This window comes from Callospermophilus lateralis, chromosome 19, assembly GCF_048772815.1.
Source record: "Callospermophilus lateralis isolate mCalLat2 chromosome 19, mCalLat2.hap1, whole genome shotgun sequence".
NCBI classification, from domain to species: Eukaryota; Metazoa; Chordata; class Mammalia; order Rodentia; family Sciuridae; genus Callospermophilus; species Callospermophilus lateralis.
In genome coordinates, this window is record NC_135323.1 from 35,817,764 (window position 1) to 35,844,958 (window position 27,195).

Sequence of the window (27,195 nt, forward strand, 5' to 3'; positions counted from 1 at the left end):
ATCTTAAAAAATGACATAGAAAGTATGTTAGTTTTTGGAAACTGCCCTCTTTTTATGCAGTCACGGTTTCAGGTGTACTTTGGGTTGCTAACGGGAGTCCCATTGGATTTCCTTCCACTTTTATTTTTAAATTTTATCCTGTCTCCCTAGCTGTTGTGCTAACTCCTTCTGAGAGAAAAGACAACAGAAGATGTGGTAGAAAGAGCTCAGGCTTCGCAGAAGGAGACAAGCTGAATTTCAGTGCCTTGGCTTCACTACTTGCTGGGCAGGTTCTCTGGCCTTTTCTTAAGCTTCAGACTCCAGCGGAGCATTGTGAAAAACCACACTCTGGTCTGGACTCGGCAGGCTGACCATCTGAACACTGACCTTGCCTCTGTACCTGTTGCCACTGTTTTTAACTCCCTGACAATTAGGGTATCTAACTGTCTGCTGTTCTTTGTGGCTTATTTTCTGTACATTTGAGTAGTGCTTATCTGGGTATATGCCTGCCTCCCTCCCCCATAAGGTTTACAGGGAAAATTCTATGCTGACATCATCCACTTAAAATATTTACTAAGCTCCCACTGGGGTCTGAGCAGAGTTGTGGGTGTTGGTCAGCAACGCTTCAAGTTGCCAAAATCATGTGCTCTATGCTTCAAATATTGGAACACCTTTCAAGAGGAAAGCCTATACCTGATCACGCGTAACCTTCACATGACCACAGAGCTCTTTTCCTTGGCACTTGGCCTATTCTCTGCTCCACCTTTTCTGCAGTGAGGGCTACAGTCAGCTCAGGGGGGAAAAAAAGAGTGAAGAGGACCATACACTTGCAAAACATTACAGAGTGCCTTTCATTCAAGACTTTTTCCCCACTTCTTCACATAATGAAGACAGGGGGTCTATACCATTTCCCAGGAAAAGAACAAACAAAGGTAAAGCAAATGCAAGGCTGTAATCACCTCTGATCCATTTGGAAATTCAATGATTCTGTGCTGGTATCAAGAGAGGTACACAAAAAGGCCATGAACTTTTGAGCAAGTAGTATGGCTGATGGATATTTAGACAATTCCTTTCTCTGGACTTCTGCCAGAGGCAGAGCTGACACTTCACAGTGCGCCTGCTCATGGGCTCATCATTTTCCTGGAGAAAAGCCACCCTCCTGGTGTGAATGCAAAGGTGGGCTCTCCACCTGGCATTCTGTTTTTTTAAATTTTTTAGTACCAGGAATTGAACTCAGAAGCTCTAGCCACTGAGCCACATCCCAAGCCCTATTCTGTATTTTATTTAGAGACAGGGTCTCACTGAGTTGCTTAGTGCCTTGCCATGGCTAAAACTGGCCTCCTGAGCTGCTGGGATTATAGGCATGCGCCACCGCACCTGGTTCCAGCTGCTGAGTGTGTGTGTGTGTATGTTAAAAAAATACACACACACACACACACACACACACACATATATATATATAAGTTATCGTAGGACACAATACCTTTATTTTTTTTTTTGCTTACTCTTCTGTGGTGCTGAGGATTGAACCTCACATGTACTAAGCGATATGCTAGGCAAGCACTGTATTGCTGAGCCACAATCCCAGCACCCCACCTGCCAATGTTGCTAGTGAAATGTGAGCAAAAGTGAAGCTGCTGTTGAAGGCAGGAGACATAAACTGAGGATGACAGACAAGGGAAGAAAAGTGGCAACTTGACATAGGGAATAAGAAATTGAAATGGAGGTTCCTTGCCATGGAACAATGGTCACTAGCCCTTACAGTGAACATGTTAGTAAATAGTTGAAGACATAAAAAACCCTTCCAGTGCCTTTTCCCCTAATTTCTCCCAGTTTGCATGCTTTGGAATTCCAGTTATGGTGTTAGTATATTCTTCAAATTTTTGCTGTGGGAAATACTAGAATACTATTTGGCCAGTTTGCGCCACCTATCTGATGTCTGTGGACACTCTAGCTCTTATGCCCCTACTCATAGTCCCATATATCCAGTTGGAAATTAGTCTTCATACCAAGAAATATGAGTGGTTTAATAATGATCTTTATTTCTGTGGGATTTAATACTATAAAATAATAATCACAGTATCATAAACATCAGAAGATAAATTTCAACATGGGCAAGCGGCTGGAGATGGCTTGCTCCCCAGTCACCTAGTCTCTTGCTACTCAGAAGACGAGCAACTTGGTCTTCACCTGGGAGCTTGACAGAAATCTATAATGTCTGGCTCCACCCTCAATCCCCGACTTACTAATGAGAACTAAACTTTGACAAGATTTCTTAAGTGATAATGACACACAATTAAAAAAAAGTTTGAGAAGCCCTGACTTCTTTTTATGCAAGTCTTGTTTTTGTTGATTCTTTGGCAATTCTATGCAGAAAAGCTGGATTCTTCGGAAAGCCAAGTTTTGCTACTGACAATCACAGGGAATCTGACTCATTCATTGTCCATTCTTGTCAATGTGGCTAAAAGGACTGGCAGAGTTTATGTAATGCTCACAAAATCATCACTCCATTATGCTTCAAGTGAGAGATCCAACAGGTTTAACAACAAGAGACCAAGAAGGTGCTGCAGAGTGAGGTGACAAAGACTGCTTGTTTGTATATCAAGACCTAAATTTAGCTGGGTATGGTGGTGCATGCCTGTACCCAGCAGCTTGGGAGGCTGAGGCAGGAGGATTGTGAGTTCCAAGCTAGTCTCAGCAACTTAACGAGACCCTGTCTCAAAATAAAAACATAAAAAGGGGCTGGGGATGTGGCTTAGTGGTAAAGCATCCCTAGGTTTAAACTATGGTATCAAAACAAAAACAAAACCAGACCCTAAACTTCATACCAAATCCACTTAATACTCACTGAAAATGAGACTGTAGATAGCTTATCTTGAGATACACTCTCACTCAGACCTCTGCCCAAAATAGGACTATTAAGGTAGTATATAGTCTACTTGTAACCAAGACACTGTGAATTCCAGTTATGGTGTCATTATACTTCAAATTTTGGCTGTGGGAAATACCAGAATACTATTTGGCCAGTTTGCTGCCTATCGGATGTCTGTGGACACTACATTTCTTATGCCCCTACTCACAGGCCCATATATCCAGTTGGAAATTAGTCTCCATACCAAGAAATATGGGTGGTTAAATAATCATCTTTATTTCTGAGGGATACATATGTATTTTTTCTTACTCTTCTTGGTGCTAAGGATTGAACCTAGTGCCTCACACATGCTAGGCAATACGGCAGGTGAGTGTTCCATCGCTGAGCCACAATCTCAGACTGCTCTGCTCCTCACCTGCAAAGGATGACTCAGTTATACACGAGGCAGACAGCTCCAAGGCCATGTTGAGAAGCTGTGAAGAAACACCCAGAAACAAGGGAGGGTATTGAACTAATTGATGAAGACAGTTCAGATCATTCTCTTTTCTTTCTGCTTGTTCTTGGAGTGATTTTTTTTTTTTTGGGGGGGTACAGTCAGTTAAGTATGACAAACCTTAGGACATTCCACCATCTCACAGCAGTTGTGATTAGAGGGAAACTAATCAGTGGCACCCCCCCCCCCCACTCTGACAGATTCTAAGTATGCCTGATCCCCACCCCATTTGTTCGTTAGTTTCTTCATGTCCAACAACCCACAGTGACCTCTCTCGAAGTCAAAGTGCTCACCTGAGATGGTGGAACTGGGTCTCTTAACAGTATGTGGCATATCCTCTCCCCTTTCTGAGGCTTAATTTACAACCTGGATTCTCACTTCCAGTTCTGTGGCTGACCGGAGGAACGTGAATCCATATAAGGATTCTGTATACTCATTCTCAGGGGTGAGGGTCCTGACTGGGAGGTAGGACTGAGGATTACCAAATGGGAATCATCTTGGCCCTCCCTGAGAAGTGCTAAAAGTGATTCCTGAAAACTATGTGGAGAGCTATCAAATGGCAGGATGCTCTGGTGTTTGCTAGTATCTTTGTTTTCATTCTTACATTTTTTCCTTACAGCAACACAGATGGTCAACAGGATAAAATGTCATGAGAAGCAATGTCTCTTGTCAGGCTTTAAACTGCAATCTACTTTGGCTCAGTAGCATGGCTCTGTATGTCCATATGAAGTGATTGAGGCCAGTAGGGAGGATTGGTATCCTTATGAAAAGAGGAAATTTGGACCACGGAGGTACACATGAGAAAAGACCAGGTGAGGACACAGCAAGATGTGCCAGCCAAAGAGAAAGGCCCAGGAGAAACCAATCCTTTCAGAGTTGTAAGAAAAGAAATGTTTCTGCCTGCAGCTTGCAGTTGGTATTCTGTCAGGGCAGCCCAAGCAGGCTCTGACAACATCTTTGATGATAATGTAGCAGCAAAGGGTGGTGAGTACAGAGAGACTGAGCTTTCCTGCATATGCTACCCTCTTCTAACTTTACTCGATGGGGATGCTAAGTCATGATTCGTAGGGACAGATGAAAAATAGGCTGTAGAGGCTGTGACTAAGTCCCAGAAAAGCAATTGATTTTCTTTTTTTTAAAGATGGAGGAAGATATTTTTTTTAATATATATATATATATTTTTTAAAGAGAGAGGGAGAGAGAGAGAGAGAGAATTTTTAATATTTATTTTTTAGTTCTCGGCGGACACAACATCTTTGTTTGTATGTGGTGCTGAGGATCGAACCCGGGCCGCACGCATGCCAGGCGAGCACGCTACCACTTGAGCCACATCCCCAGCCCCAGCAATTGATTTTCTATCTAGAAAAGCACACACTTCCTGGAAGCAGCTGCCCCTAAAATACAAGTTTACTCTAGGGAAACCCAATCTATTAAAAATGACAAGTTGGAGGGTTATGTTTGTTAAATTTAACAAAAAGAAACAAAGCAACTAGTCTTATGAAGACGCATTCTACTGATGAATTTCAGCAGGAGTTGGCCTCTGATCATGTTCTGGGAACAAAGAGAGGTTTCCAGAGTTCACAGAATATATGTCGAATTAAATCTGCATCCATCTTTCTATATTCTCTTGAGAAATGGAAACGGAGTCATAGACAAGACAATCTCTGCTTTTCAGTAGACTAGTCTAGACTGGGAATGTAAAATATCCAAATGGGAGGCAGGTTAACATAAACTTAGTAACTCTTAACAACTAAGCACAGTTGCCAGACAGAGAAAAGAGTCAGTTTGCCAGTTTTTTAATTTAAGAGAAGTCAGATATTGGGAATTTTATAATGAATCTGATTTTACGTATTACAGCTAACTAAAATACCATTTATACTGTCAGTGAGAATCAAACATACCTAGATATGTCCTGGTGTGTTTATTTGTGTTGGTGGGGCCAGTTTATAACTTCTGGGTGTATACTTTATAGATCAGGTCTGTGGCTGGGCACAGTTGGTGAAAAGGACTGGTATGAAGTAAAATTTATAAGCTTAATTGAAGTTAAGTGTGCACATGTACCCACTGACTGGCAGGACCGGATGGATCCTGCTGTGGTCCTCATCTGCCCCCACCCACACTGAATTGTTCCTTCAACATCAAGAGAGTGTTTCCCTTCCTCTTATTTCCTCCATTTTGCACTGCAAAAGGCAAGTATAAGATTCCCTGGTTACTCTTGCCTGGATAAAGGTCCTCTGAAAAGGGCTTTACTAGCGAGCAGCAGAGGTGCCTTCTCATGACTCACACACATGTTCAAACAAACATGTTTCCCAGGTCTCTTGCAGGTACTAGGTTAACAAGGCTAAATCCTATAGGGTCTCTGCCTGGGGACCAACTATCGCAATGGGAGAGACAAGGAAGAACCCCATGGGCTTTTGAGTGCTGGATAAGGGTGGGGCCAGAGACGGCTGCACAAGGAGAGAATGAGTCACCCAGGAGAGGGTCAACAAGGCTAGAGGTATGTGGCTGGAAGCTGCTGGGAAGAGAAAACTGGCAAGGTGCCTGGTGCCAGCCAGATGTGGAAGGCATCTTGAGGAGCACTCAGCAATGAAGAGCTCCTGGAGGGGCCCAATAGGGAAGAATCCAGGTAAGCGTGTTCCACAGCAGCCAGAGTCCAGGTGAGAAGTGCAGAGTGGAAGATGGATGTGCAGAGCCTCAGGTCAGACTGCCAGGGAAGACCCTAGAAGTCACAGTAGCTCTAACTATGGGTGATATAACTTTTCACGTGGGTGATGAACTTTTCACTGCAAGGAACTGGAGGATTGAGTGTAGAAGTTCCAAGGTGAGGATAGGGAAGGAAACTCTCCATTTGGCTAGTCAGGAAAAGCCCCTACAAGAAATATCCTCTGGGTGGGGAGTCCTTGGGGACTGTTCAAAGAAGAGGTAATACTCGCTCATGTGTAGGAGTGTGAAGAGGGGAGGTCTTTAAAGCAACTGTAGACAGGGAACAGTTTGGCTGAAAAAAGCAGCTGTACATAAGTACAGCAAAACTCCCATGATTAATTAAAATGCCATGTTTTATTTTAAAATAACTGTGTGGAAAGTAGTAGTGATTTTGGAACACTTAATGAAGCTTTTGTGGTAGGATGGGTGCCATGCAGGGTACTTTCTAGCACTTGTTGTCTAACTCAGTTCTTTCCTCTGCACAGACACCAGGTTCAGGCAGACAGACACTAGGTTCAGTGCCAGGGTCAGGCAGACACAAAGACCAGGCTCTTCCTGAAGGAGAAGAGGCACTCCTGAGCTGCGACTACAGGGACAAAGCAGACAGGAACCACACAAATCACAAAACTCTAGATCCCAAAGAACTCTAGGATGACACCATAGCATTCCAAAGATAATTTTTCCAGTCACACACCTTCCAATTTTATTCAAACTTAAAGAGCTGACAGTAGGTCCAAAAAGTTTAGTCTGACTCAGAACCAAGATAAGCCCTACCTGTCAAAACAGTTGCCAGGGAACCTCCCAGCAGCACTTGCAGTGTGTTTTCAAGGCGGAGCCAGTGGTCTCTGATTCCCCACAGCTTCCTGTTGTGTCTGCCCAGCTATGTGGCCACTGCGGCTTCCAAGGGGCTCTTGGAATGCAAAGAATGAGCTCTGGGAACACAAAAGACACCTGAATAACCAGAGAGGGCATAGGAAGGGAACAGAGGCACCAACAGAGCAGTCAAGCCAGTAAAGGAAGGTTCCACCAGAGCCCCTATTCTTATAAAAGAATGGCATTCTGGCTAATTTGGGAGATAAAGCAAAGAGTCATAAACACAGAGTATGGTATAAATGACATATAAAAACTCCTCTGGCTTCAGGTGGAAGCACTTCCCCTTCAGCCATTGTCATGCAATGCTAATTCCAGGCTGACCTTGGGTCTAAGACCAGGTGTGAATCCAGCTGGGACCAGAGGAGGTGGATATAACCTCATCCAAGGGCCATTATTTCCTGTGGGTAGGAGTTATTGTTTCGTAAAAGCAAAACCAAACCAAGACAAACTAATGGCATGAAATGAACTTAAGAAAGTTAACTAAAGGCCCAATCTATGACCAGGTGTGAATCCAGCTGGGATTAAAATAAAATATTTTATTTTAAAATAAAATGGCTCTGCAGACCATACACACCCTGTAACTATTTTAGAGCATTCTGATGTATAGCTTACACAATGTGGAAGGCAGAAACAATTCAATTTTGTGCTGACATTCTTTTTAAGTGGTCAAGATGCTCATCTCAGAACAAATGCACATGACTCAAGAGACCATTTGGCCTTAGTCAAGGAGACTCCTCTCCTGCCACCGATGCTCATTAAAAGTGGACATGAACCAGGTCTTACCCACTGCAGGGTGTAATTTCTAATCAGAGAACCATACGCTTGCTTTTTTTTTTTTAAATTTTTAATATTTATCTTTCAGTTTTCGGCGGACACAACATCTTTGTTTGTATGTGGTGCTGAGGATAGAACCCGGGCCGCACGCATGCCAGGCGAGCGCGCTACCGATTGAGCCACATCCCCAGCCCCCATAGCTTTCTTTTTGGCTTTCTTGCCTTTGGATAAAAAAAATGAGAAATGTAGAAAAAAAGATAAAGGAATGACATATAAGGGGCTGAGGCTATGGTTCAGTGGTAGAGCCTCAGTGCCTAGCATGTGAGGCCCTGGGTTCGATTCTCAGCACCACATATAAATGAATGAATAAAATAAAGGTCCATACATTAAAAAAATAATAATAAAAAAGGAATGATATACAAGATGCAGGCTATGATTTAAAGGTTACATAGATGATCCTGCTGACCAGGATGGTACCAGATCTGGCAGCTGTTCTCTGATTTCTACCTTCTCCAACATCTATTTCTTTTTTCTTCAAGCTTAGGGAAGAGCACTCACCTGTCTAATCACTCCCTGTGGAGCCAAAGAGTCACCAACTACAACAATTTGCAAGCACTCAGACTTTGCACAGAATACAGATTAATTTGTATGGCTCTAGGGCCCTCTGCTGGCGGGCTGCTGTAACTGTCAACTCCTCACTAGACCCAAGAAGAAAAATCTTCCTTCCTATGTTACTGTCATCTACAAGGCTTTTAATTGATTTTAAACGTTCAGGTGGAAAGAAATATCTAAGAGAGCTTTATATTGTTTGAAACTTTATAACATAAATATTTAATCCATATTTTTCAGATAGGATCTGCACAACATTAAGGGTTGTGACAGGCTTAGGAAGGAAATGAACAATCATCAATAACTGACACACCTCACAACTCAAATACATATCAGCAACATCATCCTACAGAAGATTCCAAGACTCCCATGGCTTGGAGTTCCCACAAAGTGTGGTAGTCAGGAGGCTGACTCTGGGCACACCTGGAGAGTCTTCCTGGGTCACTGAGTATCTCTGAGTGAGTGAACCTCACCTCTGCCAGCTGTAATTTCCTCACCTGTAAGTTTAAAAACTCATATATTTTAGTTTTTGTTTATTTTTTTCACCTGAGTTTCCTCATCTGTACAGGGACTGAACAGGGCTGAATGAAAGGATATGCTCCCAGCACTCAATGAGGAGGTTAGCACACAGTAATAACTAACAAATGTTAGCTCCTGCTCCATCATCACTGCTGTCACCATAGTTGTTCCTGGCCCGGGCTCCTGGGCATCCCATTCTCCATCAGCAATGACTGCAAATCCTGCTCCATGAGAAGTGCTAGAGTGGTAGTTTCTCACAATGAAGGTGACAGAGCATATTTCTGGATACCAGCTTAGTAGGGAAGAAAGTGAGAACTGGATTTGCCGCTTATAAGGCAAAGAAAACTTAGAGAAGGAAGGCATGATGAGAGCACTGAGAACTGGATCACACAACCATCTACTAGTGGTTCAAGCAAAGAATCTGAGTCTTCCTTTCTCCTTGCCACCACCCATATTCCACTAGCTAGTCCTTTCCATTCTATTCTTAAGTATGTTTCAGATCTTCCACTTCTGTTCTGTGTCTAGAACCCAGCATTAATTTTGGCCTGGACCATGGTGAGGAGCTTGAACTATGGTCTTTCCCAGAGGAATCTGTGTGACTATGTGAAGGTACTGGCCTCTGCTTCTTCATCAAAAAATCAGGGAAAACAAAAGACCTGGTATGATGCAACTTAGAGAGACCCTGTCTCTAAATGAAAAATAAAAAGGGCTGGGGATGTGGCTCAGTGGTTAAATGCCCTTGGGTTCAATCCCTTGTACAAAAAAGAGAGAAAACACATGTGCTCAATTACTCACAGTAGCTATTTTATTGAAATAAGAAGAACTCAAAGTATGTATCTCCAAATGGTGCCAGTGGCACTATCAGAGGGCTCCTCATACCTGAGGTAGCCTGTGCCATTCCCACCCTCTGTGAAGAGACCAAGGCCACAAGCCCTAACCTATCTCCTTTACTGAAACTTTATGAACATATACAAAGGCCTTCTTTAAGTCTGATGAGGGAGAGAGGTACCACCCTCAATCCACACTTTGCCAGGATTATGCATTTAACTTCAAGCCTCCGTGTCCCTATTAAGTAGCACGAGGACAACAAGGGCAGTGCAATAGTAGATGACCACCAATCATAGGGTTGTGGAATGGCTGTAGACAACCAGCGTCTAGATAAGCTGAGTGGCACACAGCCTATTGTTCTGGCCATCACACAGAGAAGAGACAAGCAGGAGAGAGGCCTTTCCAGCTTGTTCACTAGATGGAGATATGCATGCTTCTGTTTACAGAGCATGGTGCCATTCTGACCAGCTGCCCATCAGCAGAGAAGGTGGAGTAGGTTGAGTTAGAATGGACAAGGTCAAACTAGATGGTGGCATATGAAGAACCAAGCAGCAAAACAGCAATTCTGTTCAGTTAGTCCTGGGCTCTGGCTTTGATATGTCACAGTATCCCATGGCTGGGTTTCCTGAGCTAAACCTCTGCATGAAGGGAAGAGGGTCACCTAAGATTCAGATACCTGTTGACTCCTGGAAGCACCAGGTACCCCTCCCTTGGGCTTGGCCTACATAGCTTTAGCTCCCTGGGTCTACAGACCAGGCCTATGAGATGGAACAGCAGCAGAAATCATCCATGTGGCTCTCCCAATTCCTCCAGGCTGCGTGTTTGTTCCTTGTTCTAGAGGGAAAGAAACTTACTGCTATCTTGACAGCAACTTAACAGCTGTCTAATGGGCGCCACTCCTGTTCTACCTTGGAAACTCACTCTCTTCTCTACTGTAACACATGGTATGCTTTCCTCACCCTTAAGACCCAACACCAAAGTCACTGATATGGTAGCTCCCCACTCTGCCAGTCAGAGACAGGATTCCTGCTTCCAAAACTGGAAGGAAAACAAAACTTCCTTTTGCCTTTGTGGGTTCTCTCCTCTAGCAAATCAAATTATATGCCTCATTATTTTTAAGGTGGACAAAGAAGAGGTCAGTAAAATACTTCATTTTTCTGAGAAAAAGGTTCCCAGGAGTTCCCAGTGGGATGGATTGTGTTTCTTCAACCCACAGGCTTCAGGCAGCCCAGGAGGGAATGGGAGTAGAGCAGGACAATATTTCAACAACCCAGGGCCCTGTTGTTACAGAGTTCAGGCCCAGTGTTGACAAGGGTGCCCAGGATTCTTGGTGGTGAGTTACACCCTAGATGAAGTCAACTTCCACAGGCCAAAACTCTGCTCTCCCTTACTACCACCATCTTTACTATTGGCTGTTCATTCCACATTGTGCCTCTTATAGGAGCCAGACCATGTAAGGAGTCACGAGCCTTCAGTACTAGGCAGGCTGCCTGTGGTCACCAACCACTGGAAATGGGTGGACACACCAAAGATGGAAAAGAACACAGTAAAACCATCTTGGACAAAATCATCTCCTCTTCCTTGTTCCCAGGGGATCGTGTCTGTGTCTTCAGAATTAGATGGGTGAATGGAGATCAATATTAGGAACCCCTTCTGGGCCCAGGCACTCCTACTTAACTGTATTTGTTCCTGCCTTCCTCTCTGAACAGGCCTCTGGGAACATGTCAGGATGCAAGAGAGGATTGAGTCTTTAGGAGAACAGAATATATTTTAAGTTGTTAATGGACTTTTATTTTATTTATTAATTTATTTATATGTGGTACTGAGAATCGAACCCAGTGCCTCACATATGCTGGTCTAGCGCTCTTCCACTGAATCATCACTCCAGCCCAGAACAGAAATTTTTGTGTTACCTTATTTTCCTGGATGCTAAGGGATACACACTAAAATTATTACTCTGAAAGAAATGAATTATAAGATCAATCCCACAAAAGCAAATTCTGTCATGTTTTCTTCTTTCCTCCCAAAATTAGAAAGATAAACGAATGAGCTAAAAGTGAGAGGCGAGGGGGTGTCTCAGGGAAGGAAGGTAAAAGCCAAAAGAAGTCATAGTTTCGCCCCCTCTCCTCTCACACTCATCCTCCAAAAGGCAAGGCCGAAAATGCCTATCTCAGGAGTAATTAAATCAAGTTAATCTCAAGAGAAAAGCTTTAAATATTCAAAGCCCCATTAATCTTCATGCCTTGTAATTAAATATGTATGCTAAGGAGGCTTAGACAAAAGTGAAGCATTTCCAAAATGTTAATTATTTACATTTGTAGCACTGTGATGCATTTTTCAGTACTGACCTTGTAGAAAACTATGTAAAAAAATTCCATGAAGTACACACTATAAAAACATGGCAGAAAGAATACAGCTAGAATCTCTGTCCACAGTGAGCTTTACACAAATGTGTCTGAATAAACAGATTCACTTTTTTCTTTCCCCTCCAGTGCTGAGGATGGAACCTAAGGTCTCATGCAGATAGGCAAATGCTCCAGCACTGACCCCTAGCCCCAACAACTTCACTTTTAAGGCCCTACATAATTTAACCCACAATAATAAACTCCACTTCATTTTCGTTCCTGACTTGCAATGCCTCTCTAGGATCCTCTATCCTATTTCATTCCTGGGGAAAATACACAGCTTTGCATCAGTCTTCCATGGAGAACTTTCTCTTTGATAACCAAACATTAAAGAGATGGTCAGTCCAATACACTGAGCATCCTAGAGGAAGGGTACCCAACCTCTCCTTTCTGAACTAGAACTACACAGTGTCCCCTTCTCTAGACTCTCAAAGACAACTCAGCAGCTGCATGGTCTCTGGGGCTCCTGACACCTCTGCCAAAGTGCCTCAGCTCAGCTTCATTTGCTTCTCACAATTACACTGAAGGAGAGCTAGAGTAGAATCAAAGGGGCACCCCATTTCTCTGATGAGGAAAGTCAGAATAATGGTCTGTTGACAGTCACACAGCAAGCAGTCTGAGTCTGAATGTTATCAAGTGTTGCTGATCAAGTCCTGTTGGTCTGAATCATCAGAGTCACAGTGTGGGATAAATCACCTGCCAGGCCCCCCAGTGATTTGTCTAAATTGTCTGGCTGTGTTTAGAACTGTAGTTATCAACCATTTTTTAAAAAATATGTGAACGGGTTCGGGAAACTTGTCAAGGAAGCTTCCAAAGGTAGTGCTATTTGTGGCAATGGCATATTAACCACAGAAATTTAAAAGATAAAAGCAGAAGCACTGACTATTCTAACTGGATTTGTTACTATAGTGAATTGAATCTATCTGTGAGGAATACCTGGCTCAAAATCAAAGCCCAGAAATAAAGACATGGAATTTTTAGAAACCAGAGCGTCTACTCCCATCCAACTCTTGCACAAAGACAGCAGAAAGGTCTCATTGCAGACCTATGTGACATCTGAAATTTCTTTTAGGTCGAAGTCCTCTCCTCCTTGGCAAGATTCTAAGGTAAGCAGGTTCAATTCCAGAAGAGAAAAATTAAAGGACCCAAAAGAAGAGGAAACCAAGAACAATAAAAATGCTTTTTATTTTTATTTCTGCTTTTCTGAGCCGCAAGGGAAGGAAAAGATAAATGAATCCATTTATTTCCAAGGACCTGAAGTTAAAGTGCTGAGAATCCTGCAAACATTCCTTCCTGCCACCTCAGACAGTCCCAGGAGGCAAGAAGGGTGTCATTATCACCTCCATTCTTCAGAGGAGGAAACCAAGCTCATAAGACAGAGGTCTTACCTAGCTCATATGGATGTGCTCAGAGTTCCTGCTCCATGCCACAAGCATGTTCTATTTTCTAGCCGAACAGCTAGATGGGAAGTTCTGGCTTATGGAAATGGAACATTCCTATTACAGTCCTGGAATCCGATAGATGGCCAGTGGGAAACCACATTTTCACTCCACTGTCAGAAGTGCAGAACTGCATAAAGCTGAAGTCATTTCCAGCAATGAGTCCTCTTTTCATTTATTTTTATATTAAGAGAAAGGTAGAATATGAAGTTATAAAGAGTGAAAGTAGACAGTAAATGAAACCAAGGTGACAATTGTACATAATATGACACATTCACATATTTGGAAACCATAAAGCAAGAGAGGCAGGAACTATTGGCTGGTTCAATCAGACAGCCCAAATGCTGGGTCTGGGTCTGGGTGTGTGTGTGTGTGTGTATGTGTGCATTTGGCTACATCTGGGTTTCTATCCTGTTTTGCTTTTCCCAAGTTTCTGTCTAAACTGCTGAAAACACACACACACACACACACACACACACACACACACAACACATACATATATGCTAGAAATTTCAGAAAGGTATAAACAAAGAGAGAAGGCTCCTCTTGTCTCAAGCCTTCCCTTTCCCAATTTGTTTCCTTCCAGAAAAAAACTTACCATGTGGAGCTGGGGTTGTAGCTCATTGGTATAGCATTTGTCTGGCATGTGTGAGGCACTGGGTTTGACCCTCAGCACCACATAAATATAAATAAATAAAATAAAGGTATTGGGCCATCTACTCTAAAAGTATTTAAAAAAAATAACACACTTAGCATGTACTTAGCAGACATATTCTTTACACTTACACACAGGAGCAGTTTTTCATTATATACAACTTGTCCTTCTTTGTTCCCCTGGTAGTGTCTTTCTTGGGCAGCCTTTCTTGTCAGTATTTATAGGCCTACTTCAGTTTTTTGAAATGGGAGATACAAAATTTTGTTGGGTGACTCATTTTGTTTTTGGTCCTGGGAATTGAACACAGGGCCTTTACCATGAGTTACACTCCAAGCCCTTTTTATTTTAAAACTGGTCTAAGTTGCTGAAGCTGGCCTCAAACTTACGACCTTCTTGCTTCTGCCTCGGGATAATAGTTGATGGGATAACAGGTGTGAGCCATTGTGCCAGCCTGATGATTCACTTTCTTACCAATAAAAGTGTTACTTTAGATTAAAGTATGATATAGCTTTATAATATCATGATAAATGACAGTAGCTAACATTACTGTGCAAAGCGTTGTGTTCATCAAATTTAGGACCCTGAAATCAAATTATTAAAAGAACAGAAAACAAAAACGAAACTAAAAACACTCAAATTACTGAACAAAGGAACTCCACTGTTTTCAAGTGGATCTGAGAGGCTCTGGGGTAGACTTGGTTCTGCTGTGCTTCTCACCCACAATGAAGACACGGCCAATGCAATGAAACAGAAGTCCCACAATGTAGCACTGTCATCAGGACCCATGTGCCAAATTGTGTGTGTGTGTGTGTGTGTGTGTGTGTGGCGGGTGCTGGTGGAAAGGGGGCACTGGCTCCAGGGGCTGTTTTAGAGCTAGTGCTCCTTTCCTCTGCTATAAACTGTGGCAGCATTTTCCTGGTATGTGAAACATGGGAAAAGTGATGGAATTTACTTTCAGTTTTGGGAACCATGACTCACCATGACTCTCTCAAGTATGGCCATATTTGACTACTTAAATAAAACAAAACAAAAAACCCAACAAAACAAAAAAAGAGCAGGAGAAGAAAAAAAGGCAGCCCCTCTCAGGAGCAGGAGGTGTGTTATCAGGGCGTTACTCACTTCCTGCTGTTTGTGATCACCCTTACTTTCATGCAGTTGTTGTCTTTTCAAGAAAAATATAAGCTCTATCTCCTCAAAATGGCTTTCCTGTTTTCAATAATTAAAAATATTACTTAGAAGTAGTTTTCCCTTTCCTCCTGGACTTCACCCCTAGTCCTTTCTATTTTTTGAAACAGGGTCTCGCTAAGTAGCTGAGGCTGGCTTTGAACTTGTGATCTTCCTCCTCCTAAGTGGCTGGCATTACTGACATGCACCTCTGCACCTGGCTTAAAGTCCCCCTTTACTTCCTGTTCCTCTGAAATGACAAGGACAGCAGTGCTCAGCAACTGAATGAGTTTTGGTACTCTATCATTTTAAGGCTTCCCAGGTAGCATTAAAGCCTAGGATGTCTTACTGGCTGTGGCAGAAAGAAGTGCTCGTGCTCCTTTCTCTAAAGCATATACTGCTTATCCCATGGTGGGGGAGGAGCTGCCTAAGCACCCCCAACCAGCTCACATCAGCATCAGGTGCCTTTCCCTCACACCTGATCAGAGCAGACAACCTTACAGAGCAGGATGGGTGGTACTACCACATCCACAGAAAAGGAAATGCACCTCATATAGGTGGTGGGAGTGCCCTGGGCTAGTGGGCAGAGGCCCCACTGACCATGCTCCTGAATACAGCTAGCGACTGCTCACACCACTTGCTATCCCAACATCAGGGACAGCACAACTCTGCCCCAGCAACCTCAGATCTTCTGATTACACACATACAATGAATGTATAAATCATGGAACTGTGACTTGGGGGCTGGTGGAGACCTGACTTAAGATGAGTCTACTTACACCTGGAGGTTTCAGGCTAACAAACGCACACAGGCAATATGAGGGCTGAAGCTGCTTCCCTGTACACTCCTGCATTGTCCTTCCTGTAGTCTTCTCTTGGCTCTGCTGCCATGCAAAGAGCCCTGTCCTCACGGGGACTCTTCTGTGATGCTGAAAGTTCTGAAAGAAACGAATCTCTTTCTCTGTATAACGGAGAAAGCAAGCTTAGGACGACCAATGTGAAGAGCATCTCCATGCCTGCCTGCAGGGTGGTCAACATGTGCTTAAGCGGGACAATCTAGCTGTACCCTCAATACACAGAAGACAGACACCTTGCCACTCAGCACAACAGCAGGATTTTCTTGTGAGGACACCATCTTGTGACCCATTGTGCTCTCTGCTCCTCACTTCTTGGTTAAGCAGTAATTAGTAGTGTCAGGGTTCTCACTGGACTGCTCTAGGTCCATTAATAATGCAAAAGCAGAAGATGAACGAAGAAGCATACAACAGAGGTTTCAAGGTTAAAAGCACCAAAGAAATGAGCCCTGGCAGAGATGGGGAAATGTGGTGCTAGTGACAATAGCAAGTGTAAGTATATGTGTATATGAGAGAAAGGCAGAGTGTTTAAATTTATTCTTTAAAAGACCAGCTTCCCTTTAGGGGTACACATGTATGGTAAAGCACAACTTCTTGGTGTCCTCAATTAAGTAAGGCACTGCCTTTTCTCTCTGGAGTGGATGAGGTCCCTGACCACCTGCAGGGAGTACATCAGCACTAACTTCACAATACTGGAGATGTGCCAGTGTATGAAACTGAGGTCAGAGGAAACTACACAAGCATCTTTCAAACATATTTCCGAGGTTTTAAATGACTTCTCTCATAAAAGCAAGGCCTGCTGGTTCAGCAGAACTTGCCCAATGAACGCTTTTACAGCCCAAGCCAAGACAAGTGATGCAGAGCAGGCCTGGGCTGGTGGCCAGGCCCCTCCTCTACAGAAGGAGACTTCACATCGTTGTAATTGCCTCCGTTTTCCCACAAATCTCCATGTTTTCAAGAAGGGATTTCAAAAGCTACTATTTCTAACATTCCTACACCAAACTTTGTAGAAAAACTGGATGATGGCAAATAAGGCTGTGAATTAAGCTTGGAAAAGGCTTAGTCTGGTTGTTTAAAGAGTGCTTGCCTAGAAGATAGAGGGAGCTATGCCTGAGGCTGACCACCAGATGTAAGTTCTTCAGTTGTTCCTGTCCACACTGCCTTTTAAGCAGAGGGATTCACTGCTAAACCTTCTACTGGTTCCTCACATACCCCAAAGTGAACTGTTGTTTTATGTAACAACTTCATCCACAAGTCTCGTAACCCATAGCATACATGTTAAGAACTGGTCCCGGCAAAGCTCAGTGACTCAGAACCCATTCTTATTTGTTAGTCAGAAAGAATCTCTGGGAAAAGGAAATGACTGGAAGTGATCTTGAATCCTAATTAGTAAAAGCTGGATCTATTCCCATGGGGATATGACTTCTGGTCCACAGTTTCTCACTGGCTACATCCTGTCCTGCTCCTGAGTGGGTGGTATAAATGAGGCTTGATCAGAAAGACCAGCACAAAAGGCAGCATGGCCCAGTTCCAGCTCCTTCTCACTTAACACAAAGCCTATCACCTCACCTATGACTGAGGCACAGTGCTTCTTTTCATGTAGTGAAAGAAGCCTTTACTTGAAATACACAAGCATATCTCTTTTTTGAGTTCGCTTGAAACAAAATTCTTTTGCTCTGAAGGTTCAGATGTAACTAGTTGATGAAAATGGGTGCAATTCTTTCTGCTGAAAGAGTAGTATGTGCATAGCCCCCACCCATGGCCCTCAGTGAACCTCCCCCAAAGCAATTCATGCTACCAATCCCTTATCTACCCTCCCAAATCACTTTTATGTATGTCACCAAACATTATCTTCCTTGTTCCACTTAAGACCCAAATGTGAGCACAGTATACCTACACTATTCTACATATTGCTTTATTCACTCAATATCTTGGAGCCAGCTCCATATATACTGCCATTATCTGGCCTGCTGCCTATCTCTGTAAACATAATGATATAGAAACACAGTCACAGTCAATTGTTTATGGTTATTTTCATGCTAAAGGCAGGACAGAATAGCTAGAGGGAGACTGTATTATCTGCAAAGCATGAAATATTTACTCTCTTCTTTTATAAAAGAAGTTTACTTACCCCTGGTGTATGCCAAAGTATCAATGTGCCTAAATGTATTTATCTGCTCTCTGTTAATGAACTCCCATTATCTAGTGGAACATGGATATCAGTAAGAATAAACTTAAACTCTTTAAATGTTGGCTGGCATTAAGGAGGATGAGAAAGGGAAGAGGAGGAACTAGTTAGGAAGAAGCCCAGCATGTAGAAGCAAGGCTTAAAGAGGGAACTTCAGAGTGATCCAGGACCTCCCAAAGTGTCACTTCCTCTTTTTAGAGGAAATAAGAAGGGAACTGCAGGTCTTTTGCTAAAAGGAAATTCCCCTTTGCTATATCAGAGCTACTCCCCGTGTTTGTGTTTTTCTAAAGTTAGGCAAGATTGCCTGAAGCATACTGTGACCAAATTAGGAAGTGAGCAGGCTGATGTCTCTCAACTGGTCACCACATGGCCAGGATGCCCAGGCATGCAGAGATGGAGAAGGATGGGGCAGGAGACTCTCATTCAAAGAAGGAAATGCTATTTGTTCAAAAATTAGCCTTAAAAATTATACTTACTTAGAATTAATAATTGTCTTATAAGATGAAATCCACTTGTCACTGGCAAAAAATAAGGGCTTTAGAGGCTTCTATAAGCAAAGAACATGTGAGGAGCATAGTGAGAGGGCTGCTCCTGGGCATCACCTATGCATTCCCAGGGCAGTGAAGGCCATGGAGATGACACCAATCAGCTCTTCCATAGATTGAGAGATTTAGTTTTATGCTAGTGAGAAAATAAGGAACCTAGAAAGGTTTTATAATAATAATAATAAAAAAAAATCAACAACAAAGGCTGTGGCTCAGTGGTAGAGCACTTGCCTAGCACGTATGAGGCACTGGGTTCGATCCTCAGCACCACATGTAAGTAAATTAAATGAAGGCCCATTGACAACTTAAAAAAAAACAAAAAAACCAAACCTGTAAACTTTCCATCTTAAGGTTGCCTATCCAGTGGCTTTCCTGGCCACAACATGTAAGGTTTTATAGTACTCTTATAGCTTCAGAACAGGGTCTGGGCATGTGAGCCTGGAGTTACTCATGCTGAGCTTGTTCCAGCCACTTCTAGTCAATGATATTCTCCTTTAGGAATGACTTCTGATTTTGAGCTAGTGACCTTAGAAGCTATTCTGACCACAGTACTATCTGGGTAATAACATTCAACCTTTAAAATCCTTACTTTCCTCCTGAAATTTCCAGATCAGCAAGATTCTTGTACAGAACTTTTATTCCCTTAGGAATGTGCTCGGTTCAATTCCAGCAACTGCTATGCAATCAGATGTGCAGTCAGAGAGAAGGTAAGTTTAAATGACAAAGCGAACCTCAGTTCTTTAGAGGAATACTTCACCACTCGCAAGAACAAGGAGGTAACAACTGGGACCTCAGTCTGAGATCTGCGCAGAGGTCATGATCTGGCTGTGTGGCTCTTGCAAGCTCACGCAGCCTGCTAAACAGCTTTCCCTTTCCAACACCTGCTAGCATGTGTCAGGATGGCATCCCAGTCCCTCTGCCAAGGTGCATGGAGCAGAAATTTTGCAGACACTGTCTCAAAGTATGTTTACATTGTCAAAAAAGCAAAGCAGGCCAACATGGTGATACAAGCCTGTGATCCCAATGGCTCAGGAGGCTGAGGCAGGAGGATCAAAGCCAGCCTTAGCAACTTAGTGAGGCCCTAAGCAAGCCAGCAAGACCCTGTCTCAAAATAAAATACAAAAACAAAACGAAACAAAAGCGGGAGATGTGGCTCAGTGGTTAAGTGCCCCTGGGTTCAATCCCTGGTACCAAACAACAAAAAACACGCAAACAAAAACCTGCAAAGCATCTGCTCTCTACCCTGTACTAATTTTGAATAACACTAATTTACAATAATCTAAAAGACACATGAGTTTTATAAATTATACTACAAAGATGACATACTTTCCCAAAGTATATAACTCACAAAAAACTATTTTTATTGGTCAAGGTTTCTGTGGCTCAACTTTAATTGACTGTACACTGTTAGACCATTAGGGACATGTATGGGTCCCTGAACCTAAAGTCCACACACAAACAAAAACCTGAAGCTCAATGATTTCTTAAAGCTATAAGAAAGCTGACACTGAAGTTGTCTGGATTTTATGACTTCCTGGGTCTCCCTTATAAATCTAACATCTTTACAAAACAAGAGAACCAAATGCCAACTATATAGAACCATCTGGGCAGGCTCCTCACAGTTGCATGTATCACTAGGTAAATGGAGATGAACACCCTGAACCCTTGTCTGAGCTCATGTGCCCCAGCCTGAGGACATAGTCCAGCAGGGGCGCCCTTGCCCTCTTCTCACAGCTGCCACTGTCATTTGGAAGCCTGGACAAAGTAAGGCTTCTACCACTACAGAGTGCCTTTCTCTGCTCTTCTGTTTTCTCCCCGTGGTACAGAAGGCACAGCAGCCATAGTCTTGTTGACCTTTTATGGTAGAAAAATGAATTGCTTGCCCAGCAGTGAAGCTGAGAGAGATGACAGAACGGAAAGTTGTCATTTGTTGTGGTTTTGGCATCCACAGCAGAGAGTTCTTCCCTCAGCCACCCTTGGATGGATAGTGCATGCCAGGCATCCACCGAGGGAGAAGAAAAACCCCAATCGACAGCTCCCAGATGAGCCCTCCTTTGCCCTGCCCATAGATGAATGAGCTGTTTAGGAAGAGTGCTAAGGTGTTGTAGAAATCTTCATTTTATAAAACAAGGTTATCGGGGCTGGGGATGTGGCTCAAGCAGTAATGCGCTCGCCTGGCATGCATGGGGCGCTAGGTTCGATCCTCAGCACCACACGCAAATAAAATAAAGATGTTGTGTCCACCGAAAACTAAAAATAATAAATATTTAAACAAACAAATAAATAAATAAAACAAGGTTATCAAAAGGCCTATTTTGTTTGAAAGGTCTAAGCAGAGGTAGCCCCAGGAATCAGTTCCAGTCAGATCAAATACAAGGAACAGACTTCATTCACTCCTTTCATGAGGGTGTGGGGCTGTCTGTGGCTGGGCAGGAAGGCAATAATACCAGAAGGTGGAGGAAACCAGTGTGGCCTTGCTGTCTCCTGTGAGGCATGGAGGTCCAGGAAAACAGCCACCAACTTCAGATAAATCCATCATGAGAAAAGATACCATGCCCACTGCCCTTTTTCTAATAAACAGCAATTTGCATCACAGACCTTAAATTGTTTGCATTTCTGTCAGGAGGAGGGGGGAAACAAGCTTTTGAGCAGCTGGAGAAACATGTTGCAAAAAGGAGAATTAAGCAATTCTCTATATGCACATCAAAGTTAGGGAAATTAAGTTTATCTGAGCTAGAGAAATTAAGCTTATCCAACAGGCTTCAGCTGGAAAACAAGACTTTCTAAATGATGGTTACATAGTTTCTTCTACATTTAAAGCACTCAAGGAATTAAAAACAAAAAAAGCTGGCCTGTGGAATTGTAGCAAAGCAGTAATTGCTAAGTGATCGTCTCCTGAGATGGTGCTACAATGAGAAGTGACACCCAGGGCCCATCTAGTTACATGTCTCTGATGGCCTTGAGCTGGACCCTGTCCACTCCACCAAAGCCTCCTTCTTATTGCCTCCAGGGTTGCTCTTGCCAGCTGCCCCCAATCTAGTCCTTAGAAGACTGGTGCTTCTTTAGGTCACTAATCCCACATCAGCCCTCTGGGAAATGGAAAAAAGCATCACCACAAACACTTGCAGCCATGTAGGAATGTGCTTTGGACTAGAGGACTGGTTACTTGATTGCAGGAAATTCTTGTGCCCCAGGTTACTGGCCATGATTTGCTGTGATAATTACACTGATGAGGCATGCCAGCTCCCCGCCATTCTCCCTTTCCCCCTACTGTCCACTCCCTTTCATGGCTCTACAAGATTTACCCTTTAAAAGAGCACATGATCCCATCACCCCTACATTAAGCCTGCAACAGCTCCTTGGAGTCTCAGGAACCAAATTCACCCTCTTTTTTTTGCATTGCAAAGCCCTCTACAACCCAGGGTCTATTTATCACGCCAGTCCTAATTCCTTCTGCTCTGGTCATGCTTGTTCACTGGCTGACCTGCATACAGCATGGGCTCATGTGGGTGCCCAAAGTAAAACTCTCCATTTCCACCATTAGATTCCACTAGAGTGTAATCAGGCCAAGCTCTATCTCAATCACAAAGTGATTTCCTCATTATGCCAAATCCAAGTGACCTTTTTCTTCAGATTTCCCAAAGAAGTCACCATCTCTCTTACCACATAGCTCTCAGGGTGGATCTGCTTGCCCTAGACAGTACATTAGGGATGTGGCTGCCCTTTGTGTATTCCTCTTGGCATACCGACATTGTATAAATAGCTGGTGAATGATCAGAGCAGTGATGTCCCACTGTCCCTGCACAAGCTGACACTGTGGAAGTGGTGTTTACACTGTGTTCAGAGGAGAGGGAAGAAGGTCCAGCAATGTAAGGGCAGGACCCTCAGTGGCTTTTAAAGCCAGGCAAAAGTTCTTTCAAAAGAGACCACACAGGGGTGGGTTGTGGCTTAGAGGCAGAGTACCTGCTGAGCACATATGAGGCACTGGGTTCAATTCTCAGCACCACATAAAATACATAAATAAATAAGGTATTAAAAAAAACAAAGAGGGGCTGGGGTTGTGGCTCGGTGGTAGAATGCTTGCCTAGCATGTGTGAGGTACTGGGTTTGATTCACAGCACCACATACAAATAAATAAAATAAAGGTCCATCAACAACTAAAAAATATTAAAAAAAAAAAAAGACAGAGAAAAAAAGAAAAAGAAAAAAATATGATCAAAACAAAAGAAAAACAGAGAAGTCTGGGGACAGGAAGGACACGAGGTGCTGGGCAGTCAGGGCCAGGGCCAGAGGTTAGGAAGAAGGAAGGTACTCACATGAGAAGTAAAAAAGCCAGGCACAGAGAGAGAGTGGCCACTAGCTTGGGCACAAAAAAAGGGTTTTCGTGGAGGTGAGAAGGCAACAAAGTGTTTTTAGCCTTGAAATCTAACTGAGGAAAGGAGAGGCAGCAAGCTGTATTCTAAGACAAGAATACAGCAAGCTATATTCTAAGACAAGAGATAAAAAATGTGATCTGTTTCACTTGTTTTGGGCTAGAACCTCGATCAGCTTCTCAGACATAGGGAGCTTTTGAAACTTAAAATGCTTTTCACATGAACCTCTGATGGGAAATAAAATAGGGGGATAAAAAAGTACTTTTATGAGGCTATAGGGATTTTATCTGAGAAACTCTCTTAGTCTACTTCTTTTTGAAAAGCAAATGCCAATCCCAGTTTGAAAATCTTCAGTTTTCTATAAAGCACAGACTGGGCTGGAAGGATACTCAAAAAGTTATATGACTCTAATCCTAGTGGTTTAGGAGGCTAAGGCAGGAGGACTGAGGTTCAACCAGCCTCAGTAACTTAGGGAGACCCTATCTCAAAATCAAAAATAGAAAAAAGGGCCAGGAATGTGGCTCAGTGGTTAGCACCACTGGGTTCATTCCCTGGTTTAAAAAAAAAAAAGTTATGTGGTCTCTCTTCTGGCCTTGAGGCAGAATGGCAGGATGCAAGTTGTCTGGGAGACAGGACAGTCTTCTAGGCTGTACTTTCTGGAGGAGAAGGAGGAGGAGGAGAAGGCGGGGGGGGGGGGGGGGGGGGGAGGTGAGGACTCTGGTTTGTTCAGGGGCTCTGGCTTTCCAGCCACCCATTCAATGGTGACAATAAGGCCTAGTGAGCCAGTGTGGATTCCATACAGGTAATTAAGTAGGCTTCCCTGGGGGAAGTACACCAGGTTCCTCATTCATATACAAGAATATTGTGCCAACAGAAACTGCTCAGAATGAATCTTCCCTTCTCCAGGATCAAGAGCCCTTTACCTTCAAACAAACAGCTGCTGGTATTTTTCTATTCTTACAGAAAGTGACCACGTCCCACCACAGAACATCTGAATAAGGGTCTTTCCAGTTCCCACAAATGGCACATTCTCAAATAAGCAAAGCAGGTAAGAGCACAGATGTAGCCAAAATCAGAAGACCTAGATTTCTTTGGTGTATTTTTTTTTTAAACTAATTTGTTTTAATGGGAAATTTAAAGAATACATAAAACCAGATAATGTGAAGGTCCCAAGTACTTACCATTCATAATTAATAACCATCAACTCTAAGGCAAATTCTAGCTTATCTGTACTGTCTCCTCCCTATAATCTTTTCTTTTGGGTGGATTTTATTTTAAGATAGGGTCTTGTTAGTGGCCCAGGCTGGCCTTAAACTCAACAATCTTCCTGCTTCGGCCTCTGAAGTCTCTGGGATTTCAGGCATGCCACTGTGTCAGGCTCACTGTTTTATTTGATAAACATTTCAGCTGTATCTCCAAAAGATAAGGACTCTTAAAACTATGAAGCATACCAAAACCACATCTAAAAATACACAAATAACAATGTGAAGCCCCAGATCTATCTATTTCAAGGCTAAAACCTCTTACCTGCTGCCTCGTGACTTTGAGCAGATAAGGGATATAAAGCCCCTAAAACACAATTAAAATTCAATTAGTAGGTTTCTGGACTTCAGCCTGTTTTTTTAATTAAAAAAATTTTTTTTTGGTAGTTGTAGATGGACAAGAATGTCTTTATTTTATTTATTTTTATGTGGTGCTGAGGATCGAACCCAGTGCCTCACACATGCTAGGCAAGCGCTCTACCACTGAGCTACAGCCCCAGCCCTTCAGCCTGTTTTAACTAGATTCCAAACTCCTAGCCCAGACAATCCTGACTGTATTTATTCTGAGGCGTTGTCTGCTAGCTAAATTTTGGTGTACTCATCAGCCCTGATCTCAGAGGATTGGATTCTGTTTCTCATCATTGCTCTGAGTTTCCAAGGTTACTCTGAGTCCATCTTCTTAGAGGACATTAGCATGCAATGCAGACACTGAGCACACAAGTGTAAGGCAGTTTCAAAAAGACGGCAAGGACTGGCGCCTTGGCCTATAGCATGGGAGGTAATGGGCAAAAGGGCAGCAGGGTTTTCAGGGCTTGGGGTCGGAGTAGGGTCAATCCTGCTTGGAATTGTGTAGTGGCTACAGACATGCACCTGTGTTTCAAACTGTGGGCTATAGGAGGGCCTTGTGACACCAGGACTAGAGAGATAATAGAGCCTTCCTTTTTTCCTGTTTTCTTGTCTCAAAGTCAGTGATGACACTAAGGAGGAAAAGGTCAACTCCCATTTCTTGGTTACCATATTGCAATTGGGAAAGAAATGAATTCAATGGTAAATACAAGAAGTTTCACCCAAGGACAGCTTTGGTCCAGGCTTTGCTCTCATCCTGCTTAAAGCTCTGAACATTCCCTTTGCTATTGCTTCCCTCCCTGCATTCCTTTGCCTTGACAGAAACACCCACGGGGACATGGGTGTTTTCATGCTTGTGGTATTGCCATAGCAACAATTTCTCTTCTACCTGCAAGGCTGGAAACCCTGCAGTGCTCTGTGCTGCGAATGCAAAGAAGGGACACAATCACCCTGCACTTCAATACACATGCACAAGATGCCTGATCTGCGCATGAGCAATCACACACACACACACACACACACACACACACACACACACACAGAGTCCTTTCTCAAGGACATCACAATGAGATCATCAAGACAAATTAAGACACTGACACCTGGTAACACAGGATTAGTGTAAAGAAAAAAGGAATCAAATCATTCTTTATATAAAGCTATTTGCAGATATCAATTCTTGAGAGATTTTTAATGTGAGATTTAAAAAACTGAATCAAAATCTACTTTAACAGATAATAATGGGACTAAACAAATGGTGTGTGCCTTCTAGAAAGAGCCACTAAAGCACATGATCCCCACAGAATTTGCAAACAAGGTGAGGCTTCGATGAGTCTGATAAGCAATGCTAACTGGCAGCCACAAAAACCATGAAAGAGGGTCACGGAGTTTGTTTTCATAAAATGAAAACCTGTTAAAAACCCACAGTCATTCTCTGTTTGTATCATAGACAGTATGTTTTAGTGGGGACCAAAAAGAACAAAAAAAAAGAAACAAGCAGATATGTTCTTCCACTTAAAGGACAGTGAGAAGTGAGCGCCCCAATCTTGGGACTGCCTGTTGCTGGGGTGGATGGGGTGGCCAGGACTCTGGGTAAAGGTCAGTAAGTAAAAAAACTATGACTAATGTGTCATGGAGAAACCCACACATTTTTATCTCTATTTTGTTACTAATTCTGAGTTCTCCAGCAAAACGTGCTGCCGACTTTGCTTCTAGGACCTCTGTATACTCTCACCTCTGAATATCATCCCTGAGATTCCAATCCTTTTAGGTAGGGGTGAGAAATCAATGAGGAACCCAAGAGGAGGGGGCACAGCAGAGCTGTGAAAAGCATGTGAACTTAGGTGACAGCAGCACAAAGCAACCCATGGGCAGCTTTTTCTAGGATGCAGCTCTCCCCAGGGCAACATGGGGCTTTTCTCTGAACCTGAATGTGGGCTAACTAGGAGCTGTCATTTTTTCACAGGATATATAGTCAGTAAAAATAAATAAATAAATAAATAATTTAAAAAACCCCCCCAAAACAAAAACCAAAAGGCAAACAAACCAAAAAAACAGCTTCAAAAACCTATCTTCCCTTTGCTTTGTGACATATTGGGAAACTAGTAAGAAATGAGTTTTCAGTACACGACTTGAAAAACTAAGGTTAAGTGATGAGTCACCTTTTGGTCCCCTGATGGGATTTTATATTTGCCCACTTTAGGGGAATTCCATATGGTGGGAGCAGTTTCTAGGAATTCTTTCATCACCTGTGCCTGCATACTTGCACAGGCTGTCGGCATCAGTCACTACCTTCCTCAGACAGGAAGTTATTATTTA

The 27,195-nt window shown here is 43.0% G+C and overlaps 1 protein-coding gene across 6 annotated transcripts in view; it reads right to left on the minus strand.

The window, feature by feature from the left end:
* Rnf216 (ring finger protein 216) overlaps nt 1-27,195 on the minus strand; it is a 135,975-nt gene that overhangs the window by 41,521 nt on the left and 67,259 nt on the right. For 2 of the 6 annotated variants that reach the window (XM_076840332.1, XM_076840330.1), the window contains exon 14: nt 24,800-24,841. The exons of 2 other annotated variants lie outside the window; for them this stretch is intronic. In XM_076840332.1, coding sequence (XP_076696447.1) covers nt 24,800-24,841 — 42 coding nt within the window. Of the gene's footprint in view, nt 1-3,165; nt 3,267-6,821; nt 6,980-24,799; nt 24,842-27,195 lie in introns of those variants that run through there. 2 more of the 6 variants (XR_013089443.1, XM_076840334.1) reach the window with 2 other exon arrangements.